The following is a 16762-nucleotide window of genomic DNA, read 5'->3' as shown; positions in this document are numbered from 1 at the left end:
TGATTACAATAAAGTTTAGACCTTAGTGACTATGAATTACTATATGCCTGGAATAGTGGTAATGTCCAGATTGATAGTCCTAGCTTGAGCACAGAAATGGGAGTATGCTACCCCAAAGACAGTTATATGACATGAAGACTTCAGATCACATACCCAACTAACTTAATTTTGGTAGAAAATATAAAACCAGAAAAGTGTGGCTCTATACTTTTTAGCATTATGCTGCTGGTAACATAGAACAAAAATTACTACTCATGACCTTTTATTAACAGCCTAAAAGCTGAATATATTCTCAAATTATATTAAATGTAAGTGTCATATCTAAACAAGCTAGTTGCATGTCAACAACCTAACAAATAAACATCTTTTTTATTTATTCAGATACCACTTATAAACATCCAGCATTCTGGGTGAGGTTTTAAAATCCAAAATTCATAGCAGTAGATTTTAAGATTCTCTCTTTTTAAATATAACTTTGCTGGTAATTTTTGTTAGGTTATTTATTTTATTTAAAGTCATTTTGGCTGGGTGCAGTGGCTCATGGCTGTAATCCCAGTGTTTTGGGAGGTGAAGGCAGGAGGACCACTTGAGGCCAGGAGTTCACGACCAGCCTGAGCAACATAGTGAGACCCTGTCTCTAGGGGAAAAAAAAAAAAGTGCTGGGTATGGCGGCACAAGGCTGTAGTCCTAGCTACTTGGAAGGCTGAGGTAGAGTTTGAGCCCTTAAGTCAGAGGCATCAGTGAGCCATGATTATGCATGCCACTACACTCCAGCCTGGGTGACAGAGTGAAGCCCTATAAAAAAAAAAAAATCATTTTGATGATAGAATAAAAGAGAAATTGCTTTTTGAAATTTGGTAAACCAGAATAATATAAGCACAATCACATTAAAGTGATATTACCAATCTCTAATTCCAACTAAATTACTGAAGAGTCCTTTTATCTTTAGGAATGTTTTTATGTCACAAAACTAGCACCCAACCTGCAGCAAAAGGTAAAGAGAATCGCAGAAAAAAAGGTGCATGTTCACATTTGGGCATATACAGTTTTTTTTATTTTATATATTTTATTTATTTATTTATTTATTTTATTTTATTTTATATTTTATTTTATTTTATTTATTTTATTTTATTTTATTTTATTTTTGAGACAGAGTCTTGTTCTGTCACCCAGGCTGGAGTGCAATGGCACAATCTTGGCTCACTGCAACCTCTGTCTCTTGGGTTCAAGTGATTCACTTGCCTCAGCCTCCTGAGTAGCTGGGACTACAGGCATGTGCCACCACGCCTGGCTAATTTTTTGTATTTTTAGTAGAGATGGGGCTTCACCATGTTGGCCAGGCTGGTCTTGAACTCCTGACCTCAGGTGATCCACCCACCTTGGCCTCTCAAAGTGTTGGGATTATAGGCGTGAGCCACTGTGCCCGGCCAAGTATTTAAAAAAATTAATTATAAAATGTTACAATCTATACTCTCACCTCTTTCCATACAAGTCTGAGTGGAAGGAAAACCAACTTCCCAAAAATTCTCTGGTGTGTTGGGTGGAATGTAGCGGAATCGGTGTCTTGAGCAGGAAGCCAACTTCTTTTCTCTTTCTTCTGCTGGCATATCTGCATAATACTAATAATAAAAACTGGTAAGTTTTTTCACTGAAGAATAATAAATGGAGTGTTATGCTTATTGATTATAAACTAGAAGCTAAAAAAGCCATTTACTAAGATATTCAGCAGTCTAAGGAAACTTAATCCTCATTGATGATACTATTAGTAATTAATTCTTACAGACAGTATTAATTACTAACAGTAATCAGTGCTGATGTTGGTCTGTGAAGTGCCTGCTTCACTGATGAGAAAAGGAGCTTGTATCACAATGTAAACCAATAAAGTCCTTCCTTTATCAGTAAAGTGTTGCAATTAAAAAAAAAAAAGCCAGCTGATCTTGACAGTGTGCTTAGTGATACAGCTGATTTATACACTGGTACAAAGTCTTTATCCTTATTAGGCCAGTAAAAAAAATTCAGAGGTCTACATGTTTCTTAATTATTATTTGAATATAACGTGTGTTTCAAAGTAATTTTCTTATCTCTATGGCTTTAAAAAATAATTTAGATCTGAATGTTGAAGGCTCCATGACTTCTCCCTTTAAGATTTCAGTTAGGATCAAAAGCCTACTATTTTTTGGCAACTGTGAAAACAAAGAACTTGAACTTCATGCACACAAGGATAAAATTATACGTAAAAATTGTACAGGTTTTTAAGGCCTAGACTTAGTGAAAACAAAGCAGTAGTTTAAGGTTTAATAGAACATAGATGACAGAATCACTTTTTTTTTGAGAGACAGAGTCCTGCTTTGTCACCCAGGTGGGGGTGCAGTGGCACGATCTTGGCTCACTGCAACCTCCCACTCCTGTGTTCAAGTGATTCTCTTGCCTCAGCTTCCCAAGTAGCTGGGACTATAGGCATGCACCACCACACTCAGCTAATTTTGTATTTTTAGTAGACACGGGGTTTTACTATATGTTGGCCAGGCTGGTCTCGAATTCCTGACCTCAAGTGATCCACCTGTCTCAGACTCCCAAAGTGCTGGGATTACAGGTGTGAGCCACCCAGAATCACATATTTAATCCAGCCGATTCCTTCACTTTACACTTGAGAAACTGAAAATGAAAGTGGTAATTTGCCAAAGATATCACCTATTGAAAGTGACAGCCTTAAAACTAGAATTTAAGTTTGAAGTAAAAGCTTTTAATACATTTCTATTTTACACAGATTAAAGGCTTTAAAGAAGCTGTGAAACAACTTCATTCAGGTATCTTTTTCATCATTCTCACTGCCCTAAGTATAAGCCTTTGTTACCTTAGTCTGGGCTTTGGGATGAGATGAGATGACCTTAGAGAATCAGGGCTTATTGGAAAAAACACTGCCACTGAATTAAAACATATTTGAGAAACAGTAGTCGGTCAGTGCAGTTGTAACACAGCAAGCAAATGGGTGAGTGGTTGAACAGAAATCAGAGAGGAAGTGCAGAGCCAGAGTTTGTTGTCCTTGATAAGGACTTTAGATTCTTTTTCTTAGTGGGATGGGAAGACAATGAAGGATTCTGGGAATGACATGATTTAACTTTTATTCTAAAAAGATTATTTAAAAAAAAAAAGGCCATTCATTGCTGAGCTGAAAGTACATTGTTAAGAGACAAGAATGAAAAGTAAAAGAGAATGGGGACAGAGGTACATGGGAACTGTATGTACTTTCTGTACAACTTTGCTGTGAACCTATAACTGCTCTAAAAAATAAAGTTTTATTTATTTATTTATTTATTGAGATGGAGTTTCGCTCTTGTCACCCAGGCTGGAGTGCAATGGAGCAATCTCGGCTCACTGCAACCTCTGCCTCCTGGGTTCAAGTGATTTTCCTGCCTCAGCCTCCAGAGTAGCTGGGATTACAGGCATGCACCACCACGCTCAGCTAATATTTGTATTATTAGTAGAGACAGGGTTTTACCATGTTGGCCAGGCTGGCCTTGAACTCCTGACCTCAGGTGATCCACCCGCCTCGGCCTCCCAAAGTGCTGGAATTAGAGGCATGAACTACTGTGCCTGGCCAAAATAAAAGTTTTAGAGTAAAAAAAAAAAAAAAAAAAAGACCAGGAGAGCACTTAGAAGCTATTACAATTATAAAATGTTGGCCGGGTGCAGTGGCTCACACCTGTAATCCCAGCACTTTGGGAGGCTGAGGCAGGCGGATCACGAGGTCAGGAGATCGAGACCATCCTGGCTAACACAGTGAAACCCCGTCTCCGGGCGGATCACGAGGTCAGGAGATCGAGACCATCCTGGCTAACACAGTGAAACCCCGTCTCTACTGAAAATACAAAAAAATTAGCCAGGCGTGGTGGCGGGCGCCTGTAGTCCCAGCTACTCAGGAGGCTGAGGCGGGAGAATGGTGTGAACCCAGGAGGCGGAGCTTGCAGTGAGCCGAAATCGCGCCACTGTGCTTCAGCCTGGGCAACAGAGTGAGACTCCAACTCAAAAAAAAAAAAAAATTATAAAATGTTGCCTTGGTCCAGGGCATTAGTGGTGGTGATAGTAAGTGGATGGATATGGGATATATTTTGAAGGAAGAATCAATGGGGTTTGTTGATATAAAAGTTATTGAGATGTGAAAGAAAAAAGTAGTGAATAACTATAAGATCTCAGGACATATAGGAGACTCAGCAGTGAGGTTTGGGAATTGAGGGCAGATATTGTATGTTTGTTTTTGGATGTGTGAAATTTGAGATCACTATCTCAGATCCACATGAGTATTGCACACTCCACTTGCAGAATAGGCAATGGGATAAATTTAAGAACTGTAAGCATATGGTTAGTATTTAAGTACATGGGACTGGCACTTCCACTTCTGGTCATGATGGAGTAACAGAACAGATTTACCTTCCCAGGTAAATTAACTAGAAAAACTAAAATGTATACAATAATGGTTTTCAGAGATTGGATAACAGAAAGCACGGGAAATGATTATTGAGAATGAATGTAACTTAACAGTGTTTCTAGCAAAATAGCTTTTTTCTAACTAGTAGGATTAATTCTAGATCATAGAATTATGGTTATAACTAAAAAACCAGAGATTTACTCAATGTGGACCATATTCTTTAAGAAATCATGATATATTCAATTTGTGTAATGAAAACTCACGAACTCACATTATAGGCTTTTGCTTGTATTGCCAAACTGCTTTTCAAAATAGTGATCCCAATTTATATTCCCATTGTTAGTACATAAGAGCATATTTTTACCCAATGCTTACCTGTATTACAATCTAGTCATACTTTCACATATAATTTTAATGTGCTTGGTTATTAAATTTTCTAGCCCGTATGTTAAAAACGAAATTTAAAAGGGGAAGTAAATTGCTGAGGGCAGGCATCTGAGAGCTAATGGACGACAAGGGAAGAAATAAAAACAGCATGTTCCAGGTCAAAACAGAACCTGCCTGGGACTATTCAGTAAAAGGACAATCAATACAGTTGGCCCTTCATATCCTTGGGTTCTACATTCATGGATTCAACCAGCCGTGGATCAAAAATATTCAGGAAAAAAACCTTCATCTGTATTAACATGTACAGACTATTTTTCTTGTCATTCCCTATACAATACAGTATAACAACTATTTACAAAGCATTTACATTGTAATAGGGATTATAAGTAATTAGAGGTAATTTAAAGCATATGAAAGAATGTGCATAGGTTATAGGCAAATACTATGCCATTTTATATCAGAGACTTGAGCATCCGTGATTTTGGTATCCACAGTAGGTCCTGAAGCTAGTTTCCCACAGATACAAAGCAATGTCTGTACCATCTACTTCAACATCCAAGACAGCCAATGTATAAAAGGAAAAATATAAGTGTTTAAGTATTTATTCATTATATCTTGTTTAGGAAGAAAAATGTTTGGTGCAGTGGCTCACACCAGTAATCCCAGTACTTTGGGAGGCCAAGGTGGGCAGATCACCTGAGGTCGGGAGTTCGAGGCCAGCCTGACCAACATGGTGAAACCCTGTCTCTACTAAAAATACAAAATTAGCCGGGCATGGTGGCGCATGCCTGTAATCCCAGCTACTCGGGAGGCAGAGGGAGAGGCAGGAGAATCGTCTGAACCCAGGAAATGGAGGTTGTGGTGAGCTGAGATTGCACCATTGTGCTCCAGCCTAGGCAACAAGAGCAAAACTCTGTGTCAAACAAACAAACAAAAAAGAACTTGGCCAGCGTGGTGGTTCATGTCTGTAATCCCAGAACTTTGGGAGGCCAAAGCAGGCGGATCAATTGAGGTCAGGAGTTCGAGACCAGCCTGGCCAAATAGTGAAACCCTGTCTCTACTAAAAATACAAAAATTAGTCATGCATGGTGGTAGGTGCCTGTAATCCCAGCTACCCGGGAAGCTGAGGCAGGAAAATTGCTTGAACCTGGGAGGTGGAGATTGCAGTGAGCCAAGATCACGCCACTACATTCCAGCCTGGGCAACAGGGCAAGACTCCTTCTCAAAAAAAAAAAAGAACTTATATTGGTACCAATTATTTTTAAAAAATTATGAGTATACCTAATTTCCTGAGAATGTTGGTAAAAATAATTTTTTTTTTTTTTGAGACGGAGTCTCGCTCTCTCGCCCAGGCTGGAGTGCAGTGGTGCAATCTCGGCTCACTACAAGCTCTGCCTCCCGGGTTCACGCCATTCTCCTGCCTCAGCTTCCCGAGTAGCTGGGACTACAGGCGCCCGCCACCATGCCTGGCTTTTTTAAATGTGTTTTTAGTAGAGACGGGGTTTCACCATGTTAGCCAGGATGGTCTAGATCTCCTTACCTCGTGATTCGCCCGCCTTGGCCTCCCAAAGTGCTGGGATTACAGGTGTGAGCCACTGCACCCGGCATTTTTTTTTTTTTTTTGAGACCAAGTTTCACTCTTGTTGCCCAGGCTGGAGCGCAGTGGCACAATCTCAGCTCACTGCAACCTCCACCTCCCGGGTTCAAGCGATTCTCCTGCCTCAGCCTTCTGAGTAGCTGGAATTACAGATGTGCACCACCACACCCAGCTTACTTTTGTATTTTTAGTAGAGATGGGGTTTCGCCATGTTGGCCAGGCCAGTCTCGATCTTCTGGCCTCAAGTGATCCGCCCTCCTTGGCCTCCCAAAATGCTGAGATTAGAGGCATCAGCCACCGCACCCGACCCAGAATACTCCTTATTCCTTCTGTTATGCCTGGCTCAAATAAGAGGTTTCTATAACCAATATGGTTTGTATATGTGATTTTAAAATCATGCATTTATTATCTATAAAGCCGTACTTAAAAAACAATTAGTATCTACATTAGTACTTACAATTTCACATTCCTTACATGTGTGCCCAAGCAGTTTTCTTCTCTCCTCTTTTTTCCGAACCACCTCAATATGAGGAAAATTTTGCAAGCTAGTCTCTCTGGGGGAAAAATGAATTAAATTAACAAAGCTTAGAGTTCAGAGGAGAAATAATCCCCAAAACATTCATTCATTTTTATTTGAAATGTTTATTCAGTATGTTAGAAAAATATTGCTTCATCAAATACTTATTAAGTGCTTACTATATATACACCAAGTATTTTTATGGGTATTTTTTTCTAACTAAATAAATTAAAACTATTTACTATCCAAAGTGACCTGCAAATTCAGTGTAATCCCCATCAAAATACTAATAATGTCCTTCACAGAAATATTTATTTATTTAGAGACAGAGTCTTGCTCTGTTGGCCAGGCTCGAGTGCAATGACATGATCTTGGCTCACTGCAACCTCCACCTCCCGGGTTCAAGCGACTCTTGTGCCTCAGCCTTCTGAGTAGCTGGGATTACAGGCCTGTACCACCACGCCTGGCTAATTTTTTATTTTTAGTAGAGATGGGGTTTCACCATGTTGGCCAGGCTAGTCTTGAACTCCTAACCTCAGGTGATCTGCCCGCCTCAGCCTCCCAAAGTACTAGGATTACAGGCGTGAGCCACTGTGCCCAGGCTTTCACAGAAATATAAAAAAAAAATCCTAAAATTAGTCTGAAACCAGTAAAGACATACCAATAGCCAAAGCAATCCTGAGCAAAAAAGAACAAAGCTGGATGGGCGCAGTGGCTCACTTGAGGTCAGGAGTTCGAGACCAGCCTGGCCAACGTGACAAAACCACGTCTGTGTTAAAAATACAAAAATTAGTTGGGTGTGGTGGCACAGGCCTGTAATCCCAGCTACTCAGGAGGCTGAGGCACAAGAACCGCTTGAACCCGGGAGGCAAATGTTGCAGCGAGCTGAGACTACGCCACTGCACTCTAGCCTGGGTGAGACTCTGTCTCAAAAAAAGAAAAAAAGCAAAAAAACAAAAACAAAAACAAGCTGGCGGCAACATACTATCAGACTTCAAAATATACGAAGCTACAGTTACCAAAACAGCATGGTACTAGCATAAAAACAGACACATAGAGCAATGGAACAGAGTACCAGAAATTAATGAATGCCTCTATAGTCAACTAATTTTTTTACATAGGAGCCACGCACCTTCATTGGGGAAAGGATAGTCTATTTAATAAACGGTGCTGGTAAAACTGGATATCCACTGCAGAAGAATGAAAATAGGCCCCTATTTCTCACTCAATATAAAAATCAACTCAAAATGAGTCAAAGAACTAAATGTAAGACCCAAAACTATAAAACTACAGAAAAAAAAATACGGGAAATGTTTCAGGACAATGGTCTGGGAAAAGATTTTATGAATAAGACCTCAAAATAACAGACAATAAAAGCAAAAATATACAAGTGGGATTATACTGAAAGGCAATTACTATTACTTCTTATTTCTGCCTTTCACTGGCTGAAAATAATAATTAGGTTAGGAGGTAAAATATAATAACCTATTTAAAAATGAATACTGTATTATGAAACTCATAAATTGGCATTGTATAACATTAAAAAAAAAAATACTGCCTGTTTTCCAGTACTAAGAACCCAGATTTCAGGACTAACTTCTTCTGCCCAGAGAACAGATTCATCTGTTTGTATGCCATTTGCCATCCTATTTATGAGAAACATTACTGGCCAGGTGTGGTGGCTCATGCCTATAATCCCAGCACTTAGGGAGACTGGGGCAAAAGGGTTGCTTGAGACCAACACCAGGGGTTTGAGACCAGCCTGGGCAACATATCAAACCACCTGTCTCTACAAAAAATAAAAATAAAAAATTAGCTGGCTGTGGTGGCACACACCTATAGTCCCAGGTACTCAGGAGGCTGAGGTGAGAGGACTGCCTGAGCCCAGGAGTTTGAGGCTGCAGTGAATAATGATTGTGCCATTGCACTTCAGCCTAGGTAACAAAGTGAGATCCTGTCTCAAAACAAAACAAAACAAAACAAAACAAAACAGAAAAAAGAAGAAGAAAAATTACCTTATGCTGCTTCCACCTACCATGAATTCTTCAAAATATTAGGCATAACTATCATTTGTTGTTATTTTTAAATGAATAAGATCCTACTGTGAATCACGGAAACCTAGGAGGGTCAAAGCCACTAGGTATGGATTAATATGCTATGGAGTACATTGGGAAGAAAAAGCAATCAAGAAGCACAAAATTTCATTTTATTCATTATTATTTAGTTAGTTTAAGACAGGTTCTTGCTTTGTTGCCCAGGCTGGAGTGAAGTGGCATGAGCATAGCTTACTGCAGCCTGAACTCCTGGGCTCAAGTAATCCCCCTGCCTCAGCCTCCTGAGTTAGCTAGGACTACAGGTGCAAGCCACAAGGCCCAGCTAATTTTTGCTTTTTAGTAGAGATGAGGTCTTACTATGTTGCCCGGGTTGGTCTTGAAGTCCTGGCCTCATGAATGTTTTCAATGTCATCTGGAATGGTGAATCCTTTCCAGGAGGTTTTCAGTTTACTTTGCCCATCACAGGAATCACCATCAATGGCAGGGATAGGCTTACAAACTGTATTTCTTAAATAAGAGAACTTGAAAGTCAAACTACTACTTGATCCAGTCTGCAGAACGATATGTGTTAGCGGGCATGAAAACAACATTCATCCAGCCTGGCCAACATGGTGAAACACTGTCTCTACTAAAAATACAAAAAAAAAATTAGCCAGGCGTGGTGGCACATGCCTGTAATCCCAGCTACTTGGGAGGCTGAGGCACGAGAATCACTTGAACTTGGGAGGCGGAGGTTGCAATGAGCCAAGATTGCGCCATTCACTCCAGCCTGGGTGACAGAGTGAGACTCTGTTTCTAAATAAATAAATAAATAAAAAATTCATCTCCTTGTACATCTCCATCAGAGCTCTTGGGTGACAACGTGCTTTGTCAATGAACAGTAGTATTGAGGTCACCTTTGCAAAAATTATGACAGTGGAAAAAATCTGACCTAGCTGACTTTATCTTGCTTTTAACCTTTAAGCTGTCTTTATTTATTTTTGGGCATAGGCCAAATTAACTATGAGAAAAATTTAGTTTAACTTTAAAACAAAGATGATAACAGCTCCTTCTGGAAATCAGCCCTGTCCTTGCTCAGGGACTGAAACCACCTTTGTAAAACTAACAAATTAGCCACGAGGTTATTTTAAAACAAAGATGATTATCAGCTCCTTCCCAAAACTAACTCCTCCTTCTTGCTCAGAGACTTAAACCATCTATGTTAAACCAGCAAATCAGTCAAGAGGTTAAAATTATAGCTCAGTAGTGGAGTCATGCAGACAGAGATCATGGGATTTCTAACCTCAATTGCTCCTACATACAAATGATATTACTATTATAAAACCTTAGGGCGTGAGGTATTTTTCAGACCCTACACTCTGACGGACCAGGTGGGCTCACCTGCGCTGGTAACTCATACCAAAAAACTGGTTCAATTGATCTTGTGATCCCACCCAAAAACCGACTCTGCAAAAAGACACCTTTGACCCCTATAATTTCATCCCCAACCCAACAAATCTCCATTCCCTGTTCCCAGCTCCCTCTCTGCCAAACTATCCTTAAAAAACCATAGCTTCCACATTTTAGGGGAAGGTGATTTAAATAGTAACTCCAGTCCTCCCACTTGACTAACTCTGCAATTATTACACTCTTTCTCTACTATAATATCACTGTCTCAGTGAATCAGCTCTATTTGTATGGTGAGAAAAAAAGAAAAAACAACTGTTGGATGATTACAATATTTTGAAAGGATATCTTTTTTTTTTCTGATCAATAGGCTTAAAATATTTAGTAAACCATGCCATAAACAGATGTGCTGTCATCCAGGCCTTGTTGTTCTATTTCTAAAGCACAGGCACAGTAGATTGAGCATAATTCTTCAGGGTCCTAGGATTTTCAGAATGGTAAATGAGCACTGGCTTCAACTTGAAGTCACCAGCTGCATTAACCCAAACAAGAGTCAACCTGTCCTTTGAAGCTCTGAAGCCAGGCACTGGTTTCTCCTCTCTAGTTATCAAAGTCATAGATGGCATCTTCTTCCAATAGAAGGGTGTTTCATCTGCACTGAAAATCTATTGTTTAGTTCAGCCACCTTCATCACTGATCTCAGCCAGATATTCTAGATCATTTGCTGCTACAGCTTCTATATCAGTACTTGCCGTTTGCTTTGCACTTTTATATTATGGACATGGCTTCTTTCCTTAAACCTCATGAACCAACCTCTGCTAGTTTCAAACTTTTCTTCTGCAGCTTCCTCAAACTAAATAGAGTTAGAGGCTTGCTCTGGATTAGGCACTGACTTAAAGGAATGCGGTGGCTGGTTTGATCTTCAATCTAGACCACTGAAATTTCCTCCATGTCAGCAGTGAGTCTGTTTCAGTTTCTTACCATTGATGTGTTCACTGGAGTAGCACTTGTGATTTTCTTCAAGAACTTTCCTTTGCATTTGCAACTTGGCCGACTGGTGTAAAAGGCCTAGCTTTTTACCCATCTTGGCTTTTGAAATATCTTCCTCATTAAGCTTAATCATTTCTAGCATTTGATTTAAAAGTAAGAGATGTGCAACTCTTCCTTTCACTTGTATACTTAGAGGGCATCATAGTTGGGTTTTTTTTTTTTTTTTTTTTTTTTTGAGACAGCATCTCACTTTGTCTCCCAGGCTGGAGTGCAGTGGCGCGATCACAGCTCACTATAGTCTCGACCTCCTGGGCTCAAGCAATCCTCCCACCTCAGCCTACCCCAGTATAACAGTTGGAACTACAGGCGTGTGCCACCACGCTCAGCTATTTTTTTTTGTATTTTTTGTAGAGATGGGGTTTTTCCATGTTGCCCAGGCTGGTCTCGATTTGCTCATCACGGCCTCCCAAAGTTCTGGAATTACAGGCATGAGCCACCATGCCTGCTTCCATTGCAGGGTTCTTAACTGGCCTAATTTCAATGTTGTTGTGTCTCAGGGAACAGGGAGGCCCAAGAAGAGGAGGAGAGATGGGAAAATGGTCAGTTGGTGGAGCAGCCAGAACACACACGACATTCATTGATTGAGTTCGCTGTCTTAAATGGGCATCGTTCATGATGACCCAAAACACTTACAATAACAGCATCAGGCCGAGCGCGGTGGCTCACGCCTGTGATCCCAGCACTTTGGGAGGCCTAGGCAGGCGGATCATGAGGTCAGGAGATCAAGACCATCCTGGCTAACATGGTGAAACCCCATCTCTACTAAAAAAACACAAAAAAATTAGCCAGGCGTGGTGGCGGGCACTTGTAGTCCCAGCTACACAGGAGGCTGAGGCAGGAGAATGGCATGAACCCAGGAGGCAGAGCTTGCAGTGAGACGAGATGGCACCACTGCACTCCAGCCTGGCGACAGAGTGAGACTCTGTCTCGAAAAAAAAAAAAAAAATAGCATCAAAGATCACTGATCACAGAACACTGTAACAGATATAATAACGAAAAAGTTTGAAATATTGTGAGAATTACTAAAATGTGACACAGAAACATGAAGTAAGCACATGTTGTTGGAAAAATGCCACTGACAGATTTGTTCAAACAGGGTTGCCACATACCTTCAATTTGTAAAAAACAGTATCTGCAAAGTGCAATAAAGCACTGTGAAACAGAAAGTATACCTTAAATAGAAGTGTAATAAAAAGACCACATACATGCCCCTCTAGTTGGCAAGCACTTTCCCTCAAAAAGAAAAGTTTTAGTCACTCTAAGTATAAGTCCTTTTTTGTTTCAACTCAAGAACCCTCAGCTCTGGTGTGATCTGTGAATTAGAAAAGGGAAACCAGAAAAGTACACACAAAAAATATTGCCACAACTATATTTTCTTTCAAAGAGTTTATGGAATCCTAAGATTATGCAGATCACATTTTGGCCATATCCTTTCTTCTGAATATTAACTACTCCACTTCTATAGTGTCTTATCATGACGTAGGGAATCTCCTAGTAGAATGGCATCTGTAGTAGACCTCAAAGCATCACTTAAACAAGCTTCTTGTCCCTGATACTACACAATCCATCTTCCCAGGTTTGCAGTCTTAGTATTCTCAGTGGGAAAAGCAACAATGTAACTCTGAGAATTCTAGCATCTGCATGCCTCCATCCCCACACTTCCATTCACCTCTTGTTCTCCAGCTATCTAATTGCTTCAGAATAAACAAAACTACTCATACATATTTTCTAAAAAACTAGTGAACCTTTAATATGAAACATTTAAAATGACAGTTCTTTTTTTTTTTGGAGACAGGGTCTCACTCTGTTGGCCCAGGCTGGAGTGCAGTGGTGTGATCATAGCTTACTGCAGCCTTGACTTCCTGGGCTCAAGCGATCTTCTCAAAGCTTCCTGAGTAGTTGGGACTATAGGCACACACCATCACACCTAGCTAATTTTTAATTTTTTGTAGAGACGAGGTCTCACTGTGTTGCCCAGGCTGGTCTCAAACTCCTGGGCTCAAGCGATTCTTCTGCCAAAGCCTCTTGAAGTGCTGGGATTACAGGCATGAGCCACCTGGAAAATGACGGTTGTTACTCTGCAGTCCTACTTCTAGGAATCTATCTCAATGATCTACAGGCAAAAATATGAAAAGAGAATGTGCAAGGTTATTCACTGCAGCACTGTGTGCACTAGGCATAACTGTCAACAACCCAAGTGTCCACTGCTAGGGTATAAACTACAGTAGAGTCACATAATGAAGTACTATGGAGCTAAAAAGAAACGAGGAATATCGCTATATACAACTTGAGTGATTTCCAGGATCTATAGTTAAATAAAAAAAGCAGGCCAGGTGCAGTGGCTCACGCCTGTAATCCCAGCACTTTGGGAGGCCAAGGCAGGGAGATCACAAGGTCAAGAGATCGAGACCATCCTGGCCAACATGGTGAAATCCCATCTCCACTAAAAATACAAAAATTAGCTGCGCGTGGTGGCGCATGCCTGTAGTCCTAGCTACTTGGGAGGCTGAGGCAGGAGAATCGCTTGAACCGAGGAGGTGGAGGTTGCAGTGAGCCGAGATGGCGCCCCTGCACCCTAGTCTGGTGACAGAGCAAGACTCCGTCTAAAAGAGCAAAGTAGAGCAAAGTATATATAATATTCTATATGAGTCATGGATAGCATGACTATATACATGTATTTGCTTCTATTTTTTTAGGATAGAAGAAAAATCATAAATTTTAAACAAATGATTACCTGTAGGGATAGGGAGCTATAAGATATAGAGGCCAAGAATAGAAGTGAGAATTATCTGAATATACTTGTAGTCTGGTACAATGTACATACTTTGTGTCCATTATATACATTATATATATATATATATAAAATACATTATACTTTATGTACTTTTAAAAGAATCAAATATGAAAAGAAAAAAACCCAATTCCTAAAAAATCAAAAGCAAAATAAACCTGGGTACTGAGTTGGTGGCATAACTGCAAAAAATAATTATCCCAAATGACTTTTAAAAAAAAACGCAGTGATTTTACTGTACATTTCTAATAGAATATATTTTAAGGACAAAAGAGCATACAAAAAGCTTTCAAACAATTTTCATTAATTATATTATTGGTGGTATTATTCTGAAACTGCTTTATATGTAATGTGGAATAAAATAAATTAAGGAATTATGTTGGTGGCACTGAGAAGTGGGATTTTCAGTAGGTGGGAAAGTAAATAAAGATGTAAGATAGAGGAGTTTACATAAATATCCTGTGGTCCTGAATTTGAGTTAGAGCGATCAGTATGAAGTATAGTTTACCTTAAAAAATCAAAGTGATATGGCCGGGCGAGGTGGCTCACGCCTATAATCCCAGCATTTTGGGAGGCCGAAGCGGGTGGATCACGAGGTCAGGAGATCGAGACCATCCTGGCTAACACGGTGAAACCCTGTCTCTACTAAAAATACAAAAAATTAGCCAGGTGTTGTGGTGGGCACCTGTAATCCCAGCTACTCGGGAAGCTGATGCAGGAGAATTGCTTGAACCCAGGAGGCAGAGGTTGCAGTGAGCCAAGATCATGCCATTGCACTCCAGCCTGGGCAACCAGAGCGAAACTCCATTTCAAAAAAAAACAAAAAAACAAAACATGCTTAAAGGTTTTGTTTTCAAAGATTCAAAAATCCTTATAAAATTATTCTGAAGCATAATAAACCTAAGTCTTACTACCTAAAGTCTTTTTTTTTTTTTTTTTCTGAGACGGAGTCTCATTCTGTTGCCCAGGCTGGAGTGCAGTGGCGCGATCTCGGCACACTGCAAGCTCCACCTCCCGAGTTCACGCCATTCTCCTGCCTCCTGAGTAGCGGTGACTACAGGCGCCTGCCACCACGCCCGGCTAATTTTTTGTATTTTTAGTAGAGACGGGGTTTCACCATGTTATCCAGGATGGTCTCGATTTCCTGACCTTGTGATCCCCCCGCCTGGGCCTCCCAAAGTGCTGGGATTACAAGCGTGAGCCACCATGCCTGGCCTACCTAAAGTCTTATACTACATAAAACTTATACAATTTAATAAATGCCCCAAGTTGAAAAGATAGAATAAAAAGACATTAAAAAAAATAATAAAACAGACAGGCTGGGTATGGTGGCTCATGCCTGTAATCCCAGCAGTTTGGGAGGCTGAGGCGGGTGGATCACCTGAGGTCAGGAGTTCGAGACCAGCCTGGCCAACATGGTGAAACCCCATCTCTAATAAAAATACACAAATTATCCAGGCCTGGTGGTGGGCACCTGTAATCCCAGCTACTCGGGAGGCGGGGGCAGGAGAATAACTTGAACCCAGGAGACAGAGGTTGCAGTGAGCCGAGATTGCGCCATTGTACTCCAGCCTGGGCGACAGAGTGAAACTCTGTCTCCAAAAAAAAAAAAAAAAAGAAATACACACACGCACACACACACAAAAGCAGAGAAAATAACTATTACCACTGCCAAAAAAAGGTGATGGTGGCAAAAATTTCCTTATTTGTAAAATTTGTTGTTTTTATGCTCGAGTCTCTTTTTTATGACCATAAAGTAAATAATTTTAATTTAACCAAAGTAGCAATTTAACAGTTTAGAGATACTCTGACAAAGACAGCTCGATTGGCCAGGTGTGGTGGCTCAAGCCTGTAATCCCAGCACTTTGAGAGGCCGAGGCAGATGGATGGCTTGAGCCCAGGAGTTCAAGATTAGCCTTGGCAAAGTGGTGAAACCCTGTCTCTACAAAAAATAAAAAAGTTAGCCAGGTGTGGTAGTATGTGCCTGTAGTCCCAGATACTCAGGAGGCTGAGGTGGGAGTATTGCTTGAGCCTAGGAGGCAGAGGTTGCAGTGAGCTGAGTTTACGCCATTGCACTCTAGCCTGGGTGACAGAGCAAGACCCTGTCTTTAAAAAAAAAGAAAAAAGAGAGAGAAATAAAAGACAGCTCTATCGTACTTCCACTCACATTGCTGGTATAAATAAAAACCAACTTACCTTTCATCATCTTTAAAATATGGCTCCACAAACGCTTTCTGCTTGACTTTGTCTTGTTTATCACCATGAGCTATAAATAAAACATGCACATTACAAACTAAATGTAGAACTTAATGAGAAATAATTAACTAGCTTGGAAGAAAATGACGTACACTCAAACTTCCATTTTTACTGGGTTTCATGCTCCAGGCCTCTGAGCAACTCATTTAAATTTTCTGCAACTTTGTAACTTTTTTTTTTTTTTTTTGAGCCGGTGTCTTGCTCTGTTGCTTAGGCTGGAGTGCAGTGGCACAATCTCTGCTCACTGCAAGCTCTACCTCCCGGGTTCACGCCATCCTCTTGCCTCAGCCTCCTGAGT

General features: G+C 40.4%; 1 protein-coding gene across 12 annotated transcripts in view; it reads right to left on the bottom strand.

The window, feature by feature from the left end:
* RBBP8 (RB binding protein 8, endonuclease) overlaps positions 1–16762 on the bottom strand; it is a 98502-nt gene that overhangs the window by 2763 nt on the left and 78977 nt on the right. For 6 of the 12 annotated variants that reach the window (XM_003815647.5, XM_055102758.2, XM_003815646.5 and 3 more), the window contains 3 exons: positions 16405–16474; positions 6868–6964; positions 1478–1619 (listed from right to left, as the gene is read on the bottom strand). In XM_003815647.5, coding sequence (XP_003815695.2) covers positions 1478–1619; positions 6868–6964; positions 16405–16474 — 309 coding nt within the window. Of the gene's footprint in view, positions 1–1477; positions 1620–6867; positions 6965–6986; positions 13531–16404; positions 16475–16762 lie in introns of those variants that run through there. The other 6 variants (XM_055102759.2, XM_055102760.2, XM_008968601.4 and 3 more) reach the window with 2 other exon arrangements.

Source organism: Pan paniscus, chromosome 17, assembly GCF_029289425.2.
Source record: "Pan paniscus chromosome 17, NHGRI_mPanPan1-v2.0_pri, whole genome shotgun sequence".
NCBI lineage: Eukaryota > Metazoa > Chordata > Mammalia > Primates > Hominidae > Pan > Pan paniscus.
The sequence above is the reverse complement of the archived record's forward strand: the minus strand, read 5'-3'. Positions and strand labels throughout refer to the sequence as shown.